Source organism: Apium graveolens, chromosome 3 (genome assembly GCF_009905375.1).
Source record: "Apium graveolens cultivar Ventura chromosome 3, ASM990537v1, whole genome shotgun sequence".
In the NCBI taxonomy this organism is placed as follows: domain Eukaryota; kingdom Viridiplantae; phylum Streptophyta; class Magnoliopsida; order Apiales; family Apiaceae; genus Apium; species Apium graveolens.
The window spans coordinates 2,138,130-2,159,085 of NC_133649.1; the positions used below are offsets into that span (position 1 = coordinate 2,138,130).

At 31.8% G+C, this 20,956-nt stretch overlaps 1 protein-coding gene across 3 annotated transcripts; it reads right to left on the reverse strand.

Annotated features, from left to right (window-relative positions):
• Positions 1-2,131: 2,131 nt before the first annotated feature.
• LOC141711390 (sucrose transport protein SUC4-like) lies at positions 2,132-9,954 on the reverse strand. 3 transcript variants are annotated; one of them, XM_074513814.1, is made up of 6 exons: positions 9,246-9,954; positions 5,144-5,886; positions 4,926-4,989; positions 4,789-4,832; positions 3,490-3,649; positions 2,132-2,465 (listed from the first exon to the last, which is right to left on the reverse strand). In XM_074513814.1, exons 1-5 carry the CDS (start codon positions 9,715-9,717, stop codon positions 3,491-3,493), a joined length of 1,482 nt encoding a protein of 493 aa, XP_074369915.1. In that variant the 5' UTR covers positions 9,718-9,954; the 3' UTR covers positions 2,132-2,465; position 3,490. The 3 variants fall into 3 exon arrangements, with proteins under 3 accessions (XP_074369915.1, XP_074369914.1, XP_074369913.1); XM_074513813.1 differs by having other exon boundaries at positions 2,132-2,564; XM_074513812.1 differs by having other exon boundaries at positions 2,132-2,646; positions 9,246-9,953.
• Between the last annotated feature and the right edge of the window lie 11,002 nt (positions 9,955-20,956).

Here is a 20,956-nt window from a genome sequence, read left to right on the forward strand (position 1 = left end):
GAATGTTTAAACTTTAATTCAGGAAAATAAAATTTTTTAAAAAAATTAAAAAACTATATTTTATCTTCATCTTAAAATGTGTGTCGGACACTGTCCCAATTGGGAGGGACGGAAGGAGTATTAATTGTTGACTTGTATCTATAAAGATCACAAACACTCTTATTATTATCGATATGGGATATACTTATAAGAACAAGTGAATTCAAACTTTAAATCTTTTTCAATGAACTTGCACTAGCATGATCAAGCCTAAATCTCACTTAAATCAAGCCTAAAATAAAAATGCATATTTATAAATTTATACCGGAGAAGAGAATGGTGGAGATAGAGTTGCAAGAAATGGAAAGCAAGATTATACATGATGGAAGTACTAGTGAGTCGATTTTTCAAAAATCGCCGATAAATCGCTCAAAAATCGGTCAAAAATATTTGTTCGATTTGACCGATTTCCGATAAATCGCCGATTAATCGTCCGAATTTTTAAAAATTGTCTGATAAATCGTAAATCGGTATCTCAATCGAATAGTTCCGATTTCCGATCTGTAACACCGCTAGTGAGTAGTGAATGTAGAATTGTAGATAGAGGGGAAAGGGGTGCATGATTGAGAAAAGGGAACACAATGTGAAAGATTGGGAGATGAGACAACAAAATATCTACGTGCTCTTATTTTCAACCATTGATTTTGTATCTCTTTCCTCACGACATTGTCTGCATTTTGCTCTCTCTTTTGAAGCAATTTATTTTATCCTCCCTCTCTCTCTCAGAACCCTCTCTCTCTCTCTCACAGAAGCATTTTACTTATTTTACTCCTCTCTCTCTCTCTCCCTCTCCCTCTCCCTCTCTCTCATAAGCATTTTACTTATTTTACTCTCCTCCCTCTCTCTCTCCCTCTCTCTCTCTCTCTCCCTCCCCTATCTCTCTATGTGTGCAAATCAATATTCAAGGGAGGCCCCTACCTCTCCAATTTCCTACAAGCACCTAGAGGGTTCTGTAACATTTTCAGTTTTCACAGATTCTCACGGTCAGTTTCGCCAATTCCAATTTTCAACAGCTAGCAAATTCCCTTGATTGTTTCCTCGGGATTCTCTGTGTGCGTGTGTGTATTTAAAAATGAATATATCCCCAGCTCTGAAAATGTTGCCTTAGATTAATTTCATTTCCCTTAAAACCATCCAATTTGTCAGGTATCATTATCATGTTTCCTCAACTCGATTAGTTTCCCAAGTGGGGAGCTAGGTGTATTGCAACATATAACGCATTATATACACACACACTGACACACACACACACACATTATAAGGTTGGTAAAAACAAAAAGCATCTAACAAACTGGGGAAAAGATTAAAACAAAACAATTCCATGAAATTGATGCCTATGACGTGATTTCTTTCCTTTATTAATCCCACACATTAACCAAGTTCTATTCTTTTTTATAGTCCATTCAAATCAATACTATAGTACTCCAAAAAAATAAAAATATAGAATGAAGGCAATGGTGTCTTTCATTTTTCGGTAACTAAGTAATCAGTACATCTAAAACTTTAAGCTGACAGAACTTTAAGCTGACAGAAGAAGACTCAGGAACCCGTCCCTCCCTAAACCTAGCTGTCATATCATGTTAAGTAACCAGCTCATTTAAAATCTGAAGGTGGTAGAGAAAGACCCGAACGGGATTTTATACTCTTTAACAAATACATGCATCAAGTTGCACAAATTTTACTCTGAATTCGAATAGAATTTAACATAACAAGACATGTATGCTCAAACCGAATGAAATACTTGATTCCCCCTGTCCAGATATCAGAGATATGACTGTGACAATAATAGAACTATAATGTGCAAGACTGGTATATAATATAGACTACAGAGAAGGCAGATATTTCATAATGCTATGGCAATCACTGCTCTGAGTATCTGAATGTGTTTCTAAGGTCGTACTTTAAATGAAATCCTGCTCGCAAATTTATCATATGTCTACATCCGTGATTTTGAGTGCACTATGATGCAAATACACGAATCCTGCCTTTACCTGTGGTTCTTTACGAATGCTTAATTGTAATGTAAAATTAGATAAAAGTAGATTAGTACAAAACATGATGCAAAGATGTATAAATGCACTTAGCTCAAGCATGCACAAGTAGAAGTGTCATCAATCGTCAGACTCAAGAGAAGTATCATTATGTAATGATTTATTCTATATGTATATCTGACCAAGTACAGCGGCATTCAGAGAAAGCTTTACTATAAACCAGAACATTAAAGGGATACAGACATGTATTGATACCGATAAGTGCAATTAACATAAGAATTTATTCCAAAGTTCAGAATGAAGCAAGAAAAAAGAATATAAAAAAAGAGATCCCGCGGAATCATCACCCAAAAGCTTTCCAGCAAAAATTGAACAATATCATGTCTCCATCAAAGGTTTAAATCAGCATAATCCACAGTAACTCTTGGCAGCTAGCTGGAATAATAAACAATACTTGTTCACCGATTCTATGCGCAAACACAGCATGAGATTCCAGGACATTTGAATGGAAATAACAATCCGAAATCAATGTTCCTAATCAGACGTAACTCTTCATTAGGAATAGATCCCAATTACTTGTCTTCATTGGTAACCAAGTCTGACAGTGATACCATATCTGTAGTGATTGTACAACACCACTCAGGATGATTTAAAGTGATACTCCACTGATTGTTAATAACTTGTAACGAAATTATCAGTTGAGAGGTGTGGGGTAATTTAAATTTGATACATCACAGTGACAACAAAAAAATGTGTTCTGCGTTCGCTAGCAACTTGCATCATTAGCATGGTATAAGCAACCAATTTATGAGCAACTACAGCCTTTCGAAGTAATCTACCATGAAGTTTATTATTGTCTAGGGTTCAAAATGTTGTCTAAAGATAGATGTCTAAACTTTAGGTATTAGAATGACATGGTTAACTAAAGTCAGATTCAAGTTTCTATCACTATAATATATAGACATTATCCATCAGTCGTCGTGAAGAAGTTGGTGGTGGCCTATTTCGCTTAAGCTTATGAACCTTGTGCAGTACAAAATTTTGACGGTAAAAAAATATAACCAAATGTAAAAGCAAACTCCTATCCTGGTTTAAGACAAAACATCAAGACAATGACATTACAATCCTGCCTCGTGATGGACATTTGCAGATGTACTTCATATTTCGACTTGTATAGTAACATAGGGGAAGCCTCATCACATGCTAAATTATTTAATTACAGGACATGGCACTTGTCTATGCATGATAGATAGTTTCGTTTTCAAGACCACGGCTTTCAGGATACAAAACTTAACAATGAAATTGATAACAAAACGTCAAGGAGAAAATTTGTGGCAACAAATATATTTTAAATCAATTGAACAAAATATATTTACATAATTCATACTAGCTGTGGCATTTCACTCTCCTGGTTTGAATATAAATTTGAGGTGTGGGAAAAAAAGATACAACATAATACCTCAGTGGTGGAGTCTGGATTTATCAACCCTTGTTCGACGTATACCTAAGAGGGCTACGAGTCCAGCAGCAAAGGCAGATAATGCTGCCACTACAAAGGCGGGTGAGTTACCTCCACCAAATAATTGATCCCATGGTCCACTTCCAGCAGACACCACAACCTGTTCAATGAAATCATATCTATATTAGATGCTTGGGAAAAACACTATTGCTATCTAAGTGTAAAAATCCATAGGGGTTTGAGGGGTTATCATTTTTTAAACATTTTAAACATTTCCCTAAGTATGCTATTTCTATAGATGTACATAAATGGAGTTCACTCCTACAACTAATTTTTACCCAACAGTGTAAACTGAACAAGAAGCAAAATGAGCTCAGCAAATCTGACATAAGAAGATTCACTGACTGAGTTGTTTACTGGAAGCTATTTAATAGCACATTTATTTCCTGATTCGGTCCAAAATCATGCTAGAGAAACTTAAAAACGTGAACATGGTTGATGATAATGATAAAAGTTCTCCTCCAAGTAACATCTTTAAACAAATTTCACTCACAATACACGACATTACGAGCACCTGATTTTACATATTTGACATTTAAGCGATGGTCGTATCTCCAACTAACTACTATAATGGAACATAAGATATTTGAAGTCTGAAATTATAGAGTCGTGCATTAAGCTGGTAAATATAACACACTTACCTAGTTAATATATTCACATTGTTCAAATTAATTTTAAAGTCTTTAGATCTGTGTAAATTTAAGCTTGCAGAAAGGTCTATGTCAGGGCAAGGACCAGTTTCAGTTAATAGTCAGAGATTAAATGGTAGAAGATTCAGAAACCTAGAAGAGAAGTTAATCGAAGATATGCAATATTTTGACGTTATGAACAGCACAGTTGAATTCAATATACAGAAATGTAAAGCTAAAAATTTTAGAAGAGATGTAGATAGTCAAGCAAAGAAAAATATCTGGGACAAAGAGAGAGAGAGAACGGAGCAAATCCACTTGTGTGTTTCACGCTTATATAAAGGAAGTAAGGTAATGCACTGTTTTACGATCAAAGGCCACAGCTTTAACAAAGCAAAAACAACAATAAGACACATAAATAATTACATAAAAGCACCATAGATATATGAGAACTACATAAAGAGCGACGAAGTACATAACAACTATACAATAAGACACACTAAAATAATGGATAGGAAACACGCAGTACATGCGCACAATTGCGCGCACAATAACAATGTATAGTTAGTACATTAACAAAACACAGTAAAATAAAGATAAGAAACAATACCTGAGGGACAACAATAGCTAGATTCAAAACACCCATCGACAAGCCTGCATGAATGTAATTCAGTTTCAGCACAAAAGTAACTACACTTGAACAAAAAAATAGATGGAAGAGATCCCATTGAATATAAATATAACTACCTTGGCCTAGTCCCAGTGACTCAATCCGGGTTGCGACTAAGGCATATGGAACACTGTAAGTGATCTGCAGTAATATTTCATCTGGCCTTTGTTAGTTTATTGCACAGCGATGGCCTTTTATTTACAAAAAGGGTATTCCAAAACACTCGAGAGAATTTTACAATAATTTTGGAATATAACTATAAATCTACTTTAAATTGCACAAGAAAGAAACTTACAGATAAAGGAATGCCAAGAACTGCAAAAACTATTAATGCAGCAATCACAATTCCGTTTGGAGGTGGATCAGTGCCGTAGTCCATATTTTTTGCTATAAACGTGATTAAAAGCATTGCAAAGAAACAGATAGTCATCAGTATGTTTGACAGCCCCCACATAAAACCAGACCCCCATATCCGACAGAGCTTCTCCATGAGCACCGAAGTAATGCCAAGAACCACAGAATTCAACATTAAGCCAAATGCTCCCATTCTGACTCCATTACTATAACTTTGCCCTTGATTTGGCTCTCCACCATAAATTTCTCTACCCATCCAATCAGTATCAAAGAGAATAAAAGGAAACCACCCAATCCAATTTAAACAAGTAACGAGAAGGATTACCCAAACCGAACCTGGTAGTAATCTAAAAGTCCCAAACAATTCCCAAAGGAAAGCTTCTTCAATATGACCTGACTGTGCAGTCCCATCTTCAGAAAATGGGGTACCGTCATGGCTGGAACCCAACGGTTGCTCCTTAGCGGCGGTGATGCTTATATATGTAGTAATTAAAATAAAGACAATATCAATGTAGAAGGCAGATTTTAGGTTAGCGCAGTTGATGGTGCATGCAGAGGTGAGAGCAAATGGGAATACTTTGTACCAACCGCTGAAAGCACCAGTAGCATACCCTAGAACATTCCCAATAGCCATAAACAAAGAGAAATATGCATTTGCCACTCGCGTTCTCCGGGGATCATTTCCTGAGAATAGAAAAACTTAATTGCAAGTCTAGATGATCATATCAAATTTCAAGCTCCACAATAATAGATCACAAAAATCTGCCAACACTTGTGTAGATCTATTTTGTTGGTGCTGAATTGCACTGGTCAGATCTCTGCTTATTATCATCAAAAAATAAGATAAATTTTTTTTGGAATATAAGCCGAAGTGCCAAACTCAAGAAAAAAGTTTGATAACAGTAAAAGCAGAATCTGTACAGTGTGAGATTTGACTTGTTTTCCATTCAAACTACTCAAATAATAGATTTAATGACTCAGTACACATATATCGATAAACTTGATAATCTTAATAGTATACCATTCAAGTTGGTGCCCTTTGCTATCACCTTAAGGTGTTAGAAGAGTTAACATAATAAGATAGCACAGAGCTCAGGTTTAAGAAGAGGTGATGGATTGGAGTCCACCCACCACAGTATTTTAAATTATCTGTCTGTTTTGCCTATATGCTGATGTGTGTCCAATCGTACGAGTGTGGAGGAGTGTTAGCAATATATAATCCTAGTGCCTTCTGTCAACACCTTACGTCAAGGTGTTTGGAGAGCTTGTTTTTTCACAGAATAGATATCTGAGTTATTATAAAAATATACATTTAAATAAAGTTTTGAACTATTAATTTCAGTTGTAATTGTAAGTTCAAAGGGCATCATTTCATTCTCAGAGTGATTTGGCAGAAGATATGCGGGGTTCTTCCGGTGGCAACAATTGTTAACACAACTCTTACTGTAAAAACTCAAAAGTATTTATTTTTTTGACTGTTGATATCCATTTTTGCTATTGAAAATCGAACTTTAATTTATAAGTTAGATATGAGCACTATAATGCTCAATAGTTGACGTTTTTATAATCATATCCACATCGTTCTTCTAGCCTTTCAAAGATCTTCACAAGTTTGTCAAACTTGAAAAACAAAAACCACACTTTAAAAAGTAAATAGACCAACTTAAACGCATTTTGTATTCTAAGTTTCTAGCAACATAATATAAACAAAACCAAATATACCCGGTATATCATGATCATAAGTGTATCAAGATCGTACAGCGGGATCTGAGAGGATACGATGCATGCAGACCTTACATCTACTCTTTTGCTGTTTCCACATATACACACTCGCTACATGAATATAAGTTTGGCAAGTAACATAAGTGTGGTAATTGGTAAAACAATGTGTATATTTGCACTATGGACGCCCTTAAGTAATATGATAAACCTTTTACACTATCTCTGTTTTATACATGCTAATTCGAATTAATATTTACTGAATGTTAATTAAAATAATTATGAATAATATCTTATGTATGTAACTAAACCAAAAAGATGGGTTGTACTTTACGAGATATATATGAAATAGAGTTAAAATCAAGAATTATATACATATCTAAAAAATATATGTAACATGTACAGAATTTATATACGCGTCCACATATGTGCTCAACCCAAAGAACATCGCCCTAATTTTGTATTAGTTTGCTTCATCATATATGCGTCCATGCGACTTCAACTTCCTTGGCAATAACCATTGTCTCGAACGACACAGGATTGGCAAATTTTATAAAGTTTAGAGGTTATATTTTAAAATTAGAAAAGTTTATGGGTTGTTTCTATAATTTTCTGAAATCTCAGGGGCTGCTATGTAATTATCATTAACTTCACGGGATTTTGAATAAATACTTAAAACTTTAGAGGTCAAAATGCAGATTCTGAAACTTAAGAAATTGATAAATATTATAACAATAAAGTTGGGGATATAATTGAATAAATGTAACGAAGTTGATGATAGATTGTAGTTTGACAAATGACAAGTAACTTGAAACTACCGCCAATGTTTAGTTGTTTATAACACAGTGAAGTAGCTGCAAGCGATGAGCAGTGGCCAGTGTGTGGTGATGAACCAGTTCTACAGGTATGTTTCCTCTATCTACCTTCGCTCTTGATCTCGATCTATCGTTCCCATATTCCAGAATCTTTTCTTTGGTTCTTTATAAGAATCGTTAATTTGTCACGTAATGTTAATTGACAGACTGGACATTTAGACTAATTACATGCGGGGTCATATTGTTGTATATCTCAAGTTTTGGTTATTAAGGTGGATGGAGTTCTAATTGAATATGTGGGTCAAAATTTGGTTCTTAAAAATGATGATTTTGCTGGGAAAATCTGTTGAATGACATAAGTTTTGGTTATTAAAGTGTATGGTTTTAGAATCGAAAATTTGAATCCAAATTGAGTTCTAATCAATGTGGACTTGTAGAGAGGCTAGATACTTAGCTCATTTATTTAAAGCCAGAAGTAATGAATCTTCTAAAGGTTAGTGTCTGCATTGCTTTGTACTCTTCTAGTCTTCTTTCTGGCACAGCACGGTCAAAGGATTAAAAAAATCATTTAATCAGAGGTTAGCGGCTGAGAACAAGAGCTGCATATAAGAGTATACAATACTTTTGCTTAAAACGAGAGTTAGTAGTTCACAAATTAGTTCTTATTGCACGAATGACCCTATGTTATAGTATAATTTTAGCAGATACAGATACCAAGTATCATATGGTTGCAGTTCAATCTGCATATAGGTCATTCCTATTTTCAAACAAAAAAATTAAAAAGACAATAATGATGTCTATATCAAAGGTTCAATCAACAAAGCCATGGTCCAAACACAAAAGTCCATAAGTTCTTTCATTTATTTCCCATAATTAATTTCAGTCCCATACATAAGTTCTTTAATTTATTTTCCATAATTAATTTTAGTCCCCATATATAAATTCTTCCATTTATTTCCCGTAATTAATTTCATTACATTCCCATATTGATGCATTGAATATGGACATAAATTTGCCACAGAAATGACTTTGAACTCAATTCAACATCAATGCAATTTAAAGACCACATAGGTCATAACCGACTAAATTTCTCTAGAAAAAAAAAAGATACTCTATAAATAGACCACAAAAACTAAAAACACATATTAACATACCCTACACAAGAAATAATTCATTAAAAAATAAATAAAATCATTATAAATCACTGTCCCTTATAATAGAAGATTCCACTTTATTCTTATTGGTCATCAACAAAGAAAGTTAATGCTAAAATCTAGGATTATCAATCCATATCCTAATTTCAATCTCACTTAATTAAATTTCTCGCAATCTCAATTTCTAAAAATTAACATAATTAAACTTCATAGCAACACTACTCGCGATCAAGTGAGAACAGTTTTAGCTAAAAGAACACGAGAACTAATACGATTATCTACTACTCGCGATCAAGTGAGAACAGTTTTAGCTCGAGAACACGAGAACTAATACGATTAAGAGAGTGACAATTACCGGTGAGATCAGCGAGGAGAGCACGACAAGGACCTTGAGTCATATTATTCGCAACATCAAGCAACCAAAACCCGATAATAAACGCGACAATCGCCATTGTTCTGTTCTCCGTAGTGTCTCCAAACAATCCCCCAATATCAGCAGAATGCGCAATTATAATAACCGACAAAATAATCGCCGATCCTCCGGCGACGATGAACGGCCGCCGGCGACCGTACTTACTAGTACACTTATCACTCATATGTCCAACAATTGGCTGAACTAATAGTCCGGAGAGGGGCCCACAGAGCCAGATTATACTCGCCCACGCGTGAGGTATGCCTAGCTCCTGTACATAAGGCGTTAAGAGTGAGAGCTGTAGGGCCCACCCGAACTGTATGCCGCAAGCTACGGATGCGACGCGGAGGAGGAGGCGGAGAGACACTCGTGATCGCGGCGGTGCTGACGTGGCGACGGTTGTTGCTCGCGCCATTTCGAGTTTGTTAGTGTTTTGACTTTCTCTCTCACGCAGATGTGAGGAGATGAGTGTGTGTTTTTTTAAATCTCTCTCGCTGAGTGTTTTGGAATCTCTCTCGCCGAGAGAAAAGTGGGAGAGAGATAGAGAGAGAGGGGGGAAAGTGGCGGTTGACAAGAGCGCGGGCGGTGAGGGAGGGGCTAGGAAAGGTTTTTTTCTCTTTGTGGCTGTCAGTCTTTTTGGACCATATTGCCCTTGCAAATGTATCTTCGTTGAGTGCATTGTATTTTATTAGTTTTTTGTTTTTATTTTTTAATTTTTTATTACTCTGTTGCTACTATAATGTTGTCCAAATCAAAATATGCGGTGTGGTTTTTTCTTTCTTTATTATTTAAGGTATGTTTATTTATTTATTTTTTGACTAATATAACTTATAACGTTACAAATGAGTATCTATTCTCAATAATTCTCGGGTGAGCCAGAGTAGAACCTGAGACGACAAAGATAAGTTCCTTATCACTGGAGCTATCCAAGCTCATATAAGGTATGTATATTAGGTGCCCGTTTGGGAAATCTTAAAATAAGTAACTTATGACTTAAAATGATTAAGTGCGAAATAAGTGATAAGTTAATAAATATTTATAAGTTCTATAAGTATTTGGATAAATTTACTTATAAGTCAGAAGTTTTTTTACTTAAATAAATTAAAACAAATAATTATTAACTACAATTATCTTAGTTCATGAATCTTAAATTAGAAAATATTTAAAAATTTATATTTTAAAATCAAAACTTTAGAAAAAAGTGAAAAAATGAAAATAAGTTGGAAAAAAGTACGTCACTGCCAACTTTCAACTTATCAGCTTATAAGTTGTAAATTCAGCTTATAAGTTGGGTCGACAAACACTCGTCGATAAGTTGTTACGGGCTAGCCATAAGTGGCTTATAAGTAAGTTGACAAACAGGCCCTAGGTTAACACAGGTGCAGAAGTCATTGAAAAATATATTTAACGTGCCAAAATGCAAGAATAACAATTTTTACAAGTGTAACGCATTTTGGCTATTTTTTACATTTAGAAATCGGACAAATACTCCAAGTTAATGGAATCAAGTAAATTCAAGTAACGTACTCGATGTCAAGAACGAATCTGTTTCTTTTTAATTGTGTTTTTTTTAAGTATTTTAATCGTATAATAAAAATAATAATTTTTAAAATTTTATTTTTCTGAATAAAGATATATAAGATAAACTTTTATTGTCAAAAAATATTTTAAAAATGATAATTTAACCAATACGATCGATGCACATTTGAATATTCAAATGTGTATAGAAAAATTAAGCGACGGTTAAAATAAAACTTAAAAAATATATGAAAATTTGAATGAATAGTAATTTTAACTACATTTTAAAATTAACTTCATTTTTTTACTTTTAGAAATTCGGGGTCCAGTATGTAGAGATGCCAAAAAAATTCGAAAAATTTGATATTCGTCCGAAAAATCCGTATTCGTATCCAAGAAAAATGAATAATATCTGTATTCAAAATAAAGCGGAATATTATCCGTATCCGAATCCGGCATAATCGAATCTGAAATAAAATATATATATGATATTTATATTATATAATTATATAATTATATATAATTTAAAATTTATTCTTTTAGTTTGTAGTGTGTACATGCATTAAATAATATATTAATACAAATTTTATATAATTATACGCATATTTTATACATATATATATATCACTCGAGTTTAATCGTAAAAAATGTTCTACAATCATCAATATTACAGTAGATTCATCAAAAAAATTTAAAAACTCTAATATTCATCCAAAATATTTGTATTCGTATTCGAAAAAAAATAAATGTTATCCATATTCGAAAAAAATAAATAATAAATATTATCTATATTCAAATATAACAATTACAGATATATATAGGCAGATTTGTATACGAATTAGCCGTTTGACGGCCTAAAGATGCGCCACGCTTTAAATGTTGTCGTTTTGTGTAACACTAAACTTACTTTTTCTTTGTGTCAAGACATCATGTATATCTTACTTGAAAATAAATTATGTTGAGGTTGAATTTGCTATGATAAATTCATGGTTGTAAAAATCGGTAATCGGCATTAATCGGTTTAGGTACCGATTAGGGATTAATCAGCAAATCGAAGATTAATCGGAACAAAAATCGGATATATTTAAATATTTTAATAATATTTAATATATTTACCTTATTTATTATGAAATATATAATTCAAAAATAATTTATAAATATTAATCGGATTTCAAAAAATAGATCGGCCAAATATTTTTTAAGAATTAATCATGGATTAATCGGGGATTAATCGGAGATTTTTTAAAACATCGGGGATTTTTAGAACAGTGGATAAATCTACAAAACCAAAGAGGCCAAATGAGTTTGTTGGTTGAGTTTTCGCATTTTAGGTAGCCCGAGATGGGACTGTACTAGCTATGTAGTACTCCCTTAGTCCCTAAAAATATTTCTTATTTATGTTGAATACGTTTGTTCTTTAATTTCGTATTAGTATAAAATATAAAAATTTCATTGTATTAAAGTACTCATAAATACGAATCCAACAAAAACACTAGTGACTATGTTTGATATTATAGACTAGACGTAAGTTATTAATCAATCGTTTATCCTGAACAGTAAAAAAATCAAAAGGGAAAACGTTTAACGAGACGGAAGGATAAGTGTTTTACAGATAAGAGTTGAGAGGATCACAGAAAAATCATTGAGGTTTGAATTTCGGCAGTATTGAATTTGTCTAGTACCATGCTCATCCACAACTACATATGCATGTATAATTTTTAGTACCACCATCATTTTATATAGGTCCATGATTACTATTTATATATCGCTGTCTTTGTCCACCAGAAAAATAATTGATTTGATTTTATGCATGGCTTCAAAAATACTATATTTATATTTCTATTTATTATATACAAGTCGGTCGGCTAAATGCAATTTATGTTTCAATGTAAGTAAATACCAAATGCAGAAATCAGAATCGAATTTTGACCCTTTTTTTGCTAATTGAATTTTGACCAATTTATTTATGAGCTTTTCTGAAAAATACTTAAATCTAAAAATATTTTTGCAAAAATATTGTCATTTTTAAAAAAAAATCAAAAATACTTTTTAATTTGGAAAAAATTCTATTTTTCAAAATAAAATTTGCAAAAATACTGCATGCAAACTTTGATAAGGTTTTGCAACTACATGCAAACTCAAATCAACCAAAAAAACTTTATTCAACTAGTTGTATATATAGTTGATTTTGGTTAATTCCGTATTTTTGCAATAAAAAAATCATAAAATAGTAAAATCGCAAAAACACATATAAAAGTTACTCCCTCCGTCCCCTGCAATTATTTACATTAGGGGACGGGAGCTCGACACGCACTTTAATGCCCTTATTAAATATAGTTGTATAAATTTTTTTATTTTTTTTTCTTCTAAATAAAAGTATAATGTTCAAACTTTTATACAAAAAAAAAAGAAAATTTAAAAAATAATTTACGGAAATGTACTTTATAGTTGCCTTAAAATGCGTGTCAAGAATGTGAAAAAAACTGTAAAGAAATGAGAGGGACGGAGGTAATAGTATTTTTGATAAATACTCTTTATTTATTATATGATTTAAATTGAAATATTGATTAATCGGTACATAGGCCAGTTCACGATCTTAATTAGAATATTATTTAAATCAAACACCTTTAAAAATTGAAGGCCATTTTAGCCCATTTATGGACTTATTTAGAATAATTTTTAAATCAAACACTTATTAAATTTATTATACTTATATAGAATATAGGATTCTCTGTAATTATATTTTGTCTTTTGTTAACTTCAAACTAACCAATTACATAAAATATATATAAGAATATACTTCTAACAAACAGCTAAATTACAACAGAATTAAGTTTTATAGTATAGTTATTGAAGATGTTTTATTAAAAAAATAATTATATTAATATAATAATATTCAATGATTGGAGATTGAATACGTGTAGCTTTGAAGTCCCCAGTTTGGACTCCCCCACTTCTCCTAACTTCAAAAGTTTAAAACTCAAAACCAGCCTACTTACCATTCATACCAACTAGTTTTATTGCTAGAGATGTGTTTAAAATAAATTTTGTGTTCAAAATATTCTTTCTTTTTTTTAGCTTTTTTGCCCAAAAATTAATGAAGAAACTTATTTAATTTCATTTAGTATATTAGAAGGTTCTGTTAATGACTGTAAGATTTTGTTCGGATCTTTATTTACAATCCTAAGGTTTTAGACGAATTTGTTCCTTAACATGATATTAGAGGTCGGTTTATGGAGTGACTCAGATTTTAGTCCTCTCACCCCCATATATTTAATTTAATTTTTTTTGTTAATGTTGATATTGGTATTGGGTATATTTGTTGTTGTCAATCGTAGCGAAAAATATAGTACAACGGGTGACTGGTTACTTAACATGTTTTTCTTACTTAAAAATACTATAAAAACTTATATTTGCACGTGTGAAAAAACAGGAATGGAGCCTTTCTCAGAAGTTTCTCCTTTTTATCTTGTTTCGCATTTTAGCTGTTGTCTTTTTTCACCTTTAATACAAGAGAATCCCGTCTGTATTCGAAAAAGCTGGGCTTAAAGCTCAATTAGAGATTTTGTCCATAAAATGTGGGCTCGAAAATGTGGGCTTAAAGTAACATAATTCATTGTTGTTGAATGGATTAATACATGTACAAATGAGTTAATCTATGATTATATGACATTGTTTTCAAGAAAATTATGGCCTCTAGCCATATATTTTTTATTGTTTAACTCTTTGACGGTACGAAAAAATCATTATTCCCTCCCTCTCCTGTTACTACCTCCGTCCCTCTCATTTCTTTACAGTATTTTTCACAAGCTCGACAAACATTTTAAAGCAATTATAAAGTATATTTCTGTAATTTATTTTTAAAATTTTCCTTTTTTATATAAAAGTTTAAACATTATATTTTTATTTAGAAGAAAAAAAAAATTAAAAAAAATTATGCAACTACATTCAATAAGAGTATTAAAGTGCATGCCGACCCCCCGTCCCCCAATATAAAAAATTGAGGGGGACGGAGGGAGTATATCTTAAGCCTGGCTCGGTCCGGTCCCGCCTGGCCCGGATAAAAAAAATAAAATCTTAATCAGGATCATAATCATGTATGCATGATGCAATTATTATAATACCCTCCGTCCTGTTCGATTTTATACGTTTACTATTTGCACGTATTTCGAGACTTCTATAAAGTATAGTTTGATAATGTTTTTTTCATTTTTTTTTTAATAAAAGTTTAAACATGAAACTTTTATTTAAAAAAATTAAAAAATATTATGGAGTTATGTTTTAAATGAGTATTGAAAAACGTGCCGAAAAATAACGTATAGAATTCAATGGAACAGAGAGAGTATATGTTTTTTGTGTTGTAACACTCTAGTCCGACGTCAAAAAATATTTAAAATTTTTGTTTACTTTATAAGATAAAATACTAGTACTATATATTCCAATAAATTACAATTTTTTTGAAGGCCTGTGAGAGAGACGACCCCAAGATTGTAAATTTACCGGGTTGGAATAAGTTTTTTTCGTGAATTTAATAAAGCATAGGACTACCTCCGTCCCAACGGGATATATATATCCACTATTTGCACGTATTTTAAGACTTCTATAAAATATAGTTTTATAATGTTTTTTTCAAAAAAAAAAAATTGAATAAAAATTTAAACATAAAACTTTTATTGAGAAAAAAAAATTAAAAAAATATTATGAAATTATACATTAAACAAGTATTGAAAATCGTGCCGAAAAGTGATGTATAGAATTCAATGGGATAGAGGGAGTAGCGCATTAACTTTTTCAAAAAATCAATCAAAATTTCGACACCAAAAAAGGAACTAGATTATTCAAAGTAACCTTCACTCCCTCGAAAATACCTTCCTTGACCCTCGGATACAATTTTATTTATTATTGCATCTGTCCCATTAAATTCTCTACATCACTTTTTAGCACGCTTTTCAATGCTCGTTTAAAGTATAACTTTATTATATTTTTTTCAAATTTTTTTTCAGTATAAAAGTTTTATGTTTAAACTTTGATTCAAAAAAAAATAGAAAAAAACGATACGAAACTATATTCTATAGAAAGTCTCGAAATACGTGTAAATAGTAAATGCAGATAAATCAATGGGACGAAGGTAGTATGTTTTTTCACCTGGACTGAAATATATATGCATATTATATATCAAGTGGGGGACTTTGATTTAATTTATACTCACCGACCTAATTTCGAAAAAAACTCGGAATTTGACCCGGCTGTCGCATGCATATGGAGTCAGTTGCTGATTGGACGAGAAAATCCATCGAAAATTTTTAGTGTGTTGTCAGATAACGGTGTAATATGGGCCTACTCGTAGGCGGGCTTCGTGTGCAGTTGTCCAGCCCAATCACTGTATCTGCTGTTCAAAGTTAATAGTGTAGTCCAACTTCTCAAAAAGAAAGGTCATTTCATTTGTAAAAACTGCAGATCATTATTCCTTATTATAAAATAGTAATTTTATATATTAAAAATTATTCAAATTATGTGAAGATAGTGATCATTAGTGAAATAAACCATTACTTAAAGATACTTTAAGTTCAATGTTAATAGAATAATATTCATGTTTATCTTGGAAACTAGGGGTGAAGAAAACCTCGAAAACCGCAAAAACCGCCCGCACCGCACCAAACCGCACCGCAAAACGCGGTTTTTAATTTTCGTGGTGCAGTTGCGGTTTGAATTTTTAATAAACCGCGCGGTGCGGTGCGGGTTGTGGTTTTAAATTTTTAAAATGCGGTTCAAACCGCACCGCACCGCAATATTTAATATATTATAAATATAAATATATATACATATATTTTCACACTTATATTTCTATCGGATAACATAAATAACCATTTTATGTTCTTAGTTAAACTAAATTTCATGACTATAGCTTTCTTATTGAGTTATAATTATATGTTAAATTCATTAAGGAATTCAAATGTATCACACGATCTTGTGACAAATAAAAAAAAGAATACACAATCTCTTGTTTGTATTTCTTCACTAGGAAAACCAAAATCCAAGTATTTATACTTGTCAACTAAGATGTTGCATTCTGATTAACTAAAACTATTTTCGGAAATTTGATTAAATTTAAGTTTTGAATTTATTTAATTTTTTTGAACTTGTAAAGTATAAACCGCATTAAACCGCACCACACCGCACCGCATTTTCGTGGTGTGGTTTATGCGGTTTTCGAGGGTACGCGGTGCAATTGCGGTTTAGAAATTTGAGCAAACCGCATGTGCGGCTTGGTTTGCGGTTTGAGGAAAAAACCGCACCGCGCTCACCCCTATTAGAAACCGTTAAAATTCAAATGTTCCATTAAAAAGAAAAAAAAAACATAACGTGTATACTAAAACTACTACTCCCTTCGTCCCAATTTATCTGTCTTGTTTGACTTTTTGCGGTCAAATTGACCGAACTTTGACTAAAAATTTCACATAGTACGTTATCGAAAATATTTATAAAAATTATATCATTAGAAAATATGTTTAATCTACTTTAATATGTATTTTTTAAGTTTTCAAAATAATAAAAAATATTTTTTTATTTACAGCTAAAGTTGAGTTAATTTGACCATCAAGAGTCAAACAAGACCGATAAATTGGTACAGTATACGTTGAACTAGGTGCAAAATGCCAAAGTAACTTGTCAGGATTCCTGACATCAAGGAACAAATCTAGGAATAGAGCGGGGTAAATTTTATTTTTGGCCTTTACTACTGCATTATTATTGTGTTTTTTTTTGTTTTCCATTGTAGCTGCTGCTACATGTGTAACATACTCGCCTTGAAAATACTATGGCTAGAGTTATGTGAAGGGTCCTCGTTCATCCATTCTTAGAATTATCTATTTCATTCGTTTCAATTTATCTGTCGTGTTAGAATTTTTGTGTTCAAATTGACTCAACTTTGACCTTAAATTAAATATCAATATTTCATTATTTTGAAAAACTGAAGAATAAGTATTAAAGTAGATTAAGTGTACTTTCTAATAATATAATTTTTATAATTTTTTTCGATTATATAATATATGAAATTTTCAGTCAAAATTGAGTGTATTTGACTGCAAAAAGTCAATCAGGACAAATAAATTGGGACGGAGGGAGTATAATTTTTCGTTTTATGAACGGGGAGCCACGTGCGCTTAATACATTTCTTGTCAATTTATTTGGTCTTTGCGGAAAAATATAATGGATGATCATTTCTTGTGTGAATGTTGGTTAGAATTTCTTTTTAAAAATCAAACGGATATAGAGCGGTTACATTATATATATATTTTTACGAAAGAAAGGTTAAAAAATGTATGGCTTTGTTTATATACGTAAAAATTGCATAATATCGTATAAATAGTATTATTTATTATAATATCCCGCAAAATGGTTTTTCCCTTACTCTGTATTCAGAGTTTGAAAATGAAGATAAAAGAAGAGAAGAAAAATGATAATTTTAAAATTTTTCTTCGAGACGTGTTCCCGAGTTTTTTGGCGAGAGAAAAGAAATGATAGGCAGAAAAAAAATTCTCCAAAACTTTTTTCCCCAAAATGGGAAGATTTAAAAATATTTTCTCACACTATTTTCTTATTTTTAGTCACTTTCTCTCTTTTTTACACAAATTTGAGAAAACAAGACTGATTTATTTTCTTCTATTATTTTTTTTTCTTCTCCTCCCATCTCTTCTCTTCTCTTTTTTCCCAACAAATCTCGGGAGCAAGCGATTGAGGTATTAACGTGATATCAGAGTTCAGGCTGAGAATTTATATTCGATTTTCTGCCACGCTCTACATTCTCACACTTTAATATGCACATGAAATGCAGAATTTTTTTAACACTAATCATTGTTGTTATTTACGTCACAAAATTCTAAATTTGATTCTTGCTTATCTAATATCTGAATGCAGTAGCCAAAACATGTGTGTATAGTTTTGTCACAACTCTCGCAGTCACCTTTAACTAAGAAATGAGACGTACAAAAAGAAGTGAAAGAGGATGGTGAATGAAATTTCACTATCAACTAAACTGAAAGATTCGAGTTACATAGCAAAATGCCACTACATAATGAACTCAAATAGCACAATATTATTCGAAAATAATTAAAGCTACAGAAGCTTTGCAATCCATATGCAACTCGTCCTGTTATGTAGAATTAGAGCTCAGTGCACACCTGAACGTTAGCGGCTGCAGGTTACATATTATAAAAAAAATCTAAAAAATTGAATAAACCAAATCAGTGTTTGATCTCGGTTCGCGGAGATTTGTTCGAATAAAAGTGTTTATTTTTGTTACATCAAGAGATATTTGTATTTTAGATCCATAATTTTCAATTAATTGAAAAAAATTGGGAAAATGTTAAATCCATAACAACTTTTTAATTTGCGAGCAAATGATATGTGAAAAGACTAAAATGCCCTTCCTGGATACACATCAATAATTCAAGTAAAAATTAATATGAGGATAGTTCAGTCATTTCAGAGCTCTTTTGCTCTGGAAATTAAAATCATGCTCATGATTTAACATTTACCAAATAATTGAATGACTATTATACGATTCTCGAACTGACGAAATTAGAAAAATTTAACGAAAATATGCATTGTACTAAAAAATTAAATTTCCAATATAGCAAGTGATTATTTTTGAATGCAAATATCATAAGAGCATCTCCAATGGTGTTGATTATAATTCGTTGGCTAAACCGGACACATGTAAAATTTGTTGAATTTGTAAGAAATTGTACTTCGATGGTATTGGCTATATTGGTTAACTATATTTTAAAAATAGTATGTTATTAAAATGGTATGTTGTTATAAATAGAATATATACCTTCAATATGGTAATAAAGATTATATTTTTTTTTTACAAATTGTTTAGAGGTTTGTAGTAGTTCAACAAATATGATCAATGGTCAACATCAAGAGGTTGACTATATTTATAGATAAGGAGAATGTACCATTGAAGATGATTTTTTTGTTACATAATCTCTATATTTTTTGATTTATAGTATGTATTAATAATTTTTAACTAAGGGTTCTACGTGATTGGAGATTTTCTGAGTAGTCTCACAGCAAAGTGCACAATATAATTCGAAAATAATTAAAGCAACAGTAGCTTAGCAATGCATATGCAATTCGTCTTGTTATGTAGCATCAGAACTCAGAAGTCTAAAGACTTGAATATGAACACGACACGCGAACCGACGATGCGGAAACTAGCGATGAATGATCTGATTGGCAATGTAAAGTTACGAGTTTGAAATTGTGGCAGCAATCAAAAGATGAATGCGACAATAAGTCTGAAGAAAATTTGGTCCACTGACGGAAAGCAAACAAAGAGAAGAAAACATAAACTGCAAATCGAAGAAAATGGTACGATTGTCCTGTATGTATGTGTCTAGTCGTCTGGTTATAGTTAAACACTAATCCTTTTTATTCTGCAAATGACTAAATGAGTCACAAAGACGGGAAATCACGATGAGGAAAATCGAACATATGACTAATAAACATTATTTTAAGATCTTAAAACTATTTTCCAAAAGACTAATTAAATGCCGTGATCGATATATGAATTATTTTGATTTGTGAGCATAAATTTATGCACGTGGAGTCTCATAATAATATTAAAGAAAATTGTTATTCTTAACATGATATATGAAAACCTAGCAATTCTCAGCTGGTTGAAAAGAGGATAAATATCCTCTTGGTCACAGGTTCGAATCCTAGTGGAGGAGAATTTATGATTATGTCTCCTGAGTCAGAGCATGTCGCTTAAATGCGATTTACATTGGTTCATGTGGTTTACAGGCTATTGCGTGAGTCCGTAGGGTTTACCCAGTGCGCACCCGAAGGATAGCGGCTGCATGTTACCTACGATAAAAAGCCCCATAATTATGCATGCAATGGAATAATGTGAAATGACGCACAATTTGCGTATTTTGAACAAAGATTAAACATTATTTTTATTTTATTTTAAAAAATTGAAAATTATATATTCAAATAGATTAAATATATTTTCTAATAATATAATTTTTTTATTTTGTTGAATTATAAAATATTAATAAATTTCGATCAAAATTGATCAATTTAACAGTATAAAAGTTAAATGTGACGATTAAAAAGTTACGGAG